This window comes from Solanum lycopersicum, chromosome 11, assembly GCF_036512215.1.
Source record: "Solanum lycopersicum chromosome 11, SLM_r2.1".
NCBI classification, from domain to species: Eukaryota; Viridiplantae; Streptophyta; class Magnoliopsida; order Solanales; family Solanaceae; genus Solanum; species Solanum lycopersicum.
The window spans coordinates 16,440,193-16,440,998 of NC_090810.1; the positions used below are offsets into that span (position 1 = coordinate 16,440,193).

Consider the following 806-nt stretch of genomic DNA (forward strand, 5'->3'; position numbering starts at 1 on the left):
CATAGTCATCTTCTTAGTTGATAGAGGTACTCCCAGATACTTGAAAGGAAGCTCTTCCATATTGTAGCCTAGTTGTTGAACAATCTGATTCCTCACTTCTTTCTTAACCCCTCCACAATATATTGAACTCTTACTCAAATTAGCTTGTAGGCCTGAGGCTTGAGAAAATTGTGAGAAACACAGTTGAATAGCTTTCACAGATTCCAAATCTCCTCTAGCAAACATTAGTAAATCATCTGCAAAACAAAGATGAGTAATGTCAAGTTTTGAGCATCTAGGATGATACTTGAACTTCTTGTCTTCTCTTAGACCCTTGAGTAGCCTGCTCAGATACTCCATTGCTATAGCAAACAGGAAGGGAGACATTGGATCTCCTTGCCTCAAACCTTTAGCTGCATCAAAACTCTGAGATGTCTGTCCATTAACTACTATGGAGTAATTCACAGTTTTAACACATTTCATTGTCCAATTTACAAACAGTTCTGGAAACCCCAACCCACACATTACTTGTTCAAGATAATCCCACTCCACTGAGTCATAGGCTTTCTGCAGATCAATCTTCAACTTGGAGAGATATGCTTCCTAGTATAGGCCTTAACCAATTCATGAGCAAGAACAATGTTATCAGCCATTTTCCTTCCAGGGATGAAACCTGCTTGACTTTCACATATAATGCTTTGAATCACCCCATGCATTCTTTTGGTTAACACTTTGGAAATGATCTTATACATCACTGTGCAGCAAGCTATTGGTCTATATTCTTTCACTGTTTTGGGATTCTGCACTTTTGGAATGAGAGTCACTAG

The 806-nt window shown here is 38.8% G+C and overlaps 1 protein-coding gene across 1 annotated transcript in view; it reads right to left on the reverse strand.

The window, feature by feature from the left end:
• Positions 1–504, reverse strand: part of LOC138339558 (uncharacterized) — a 1,586-nt gene extending 1,082 nt beyond the window's left edge. The window contains exon 1 of the mRNA XM_069291358.1: positions 1–504. This exon is cut by the window's left edge and continues 1,082 nt beyond it. Within this exon, the coding sequence (XP_069147459.1) occupies positions 1–504 (504 nt within the window).
• Between the last annotated feature and the right edge of the window lie 302 nt (positions 505–806).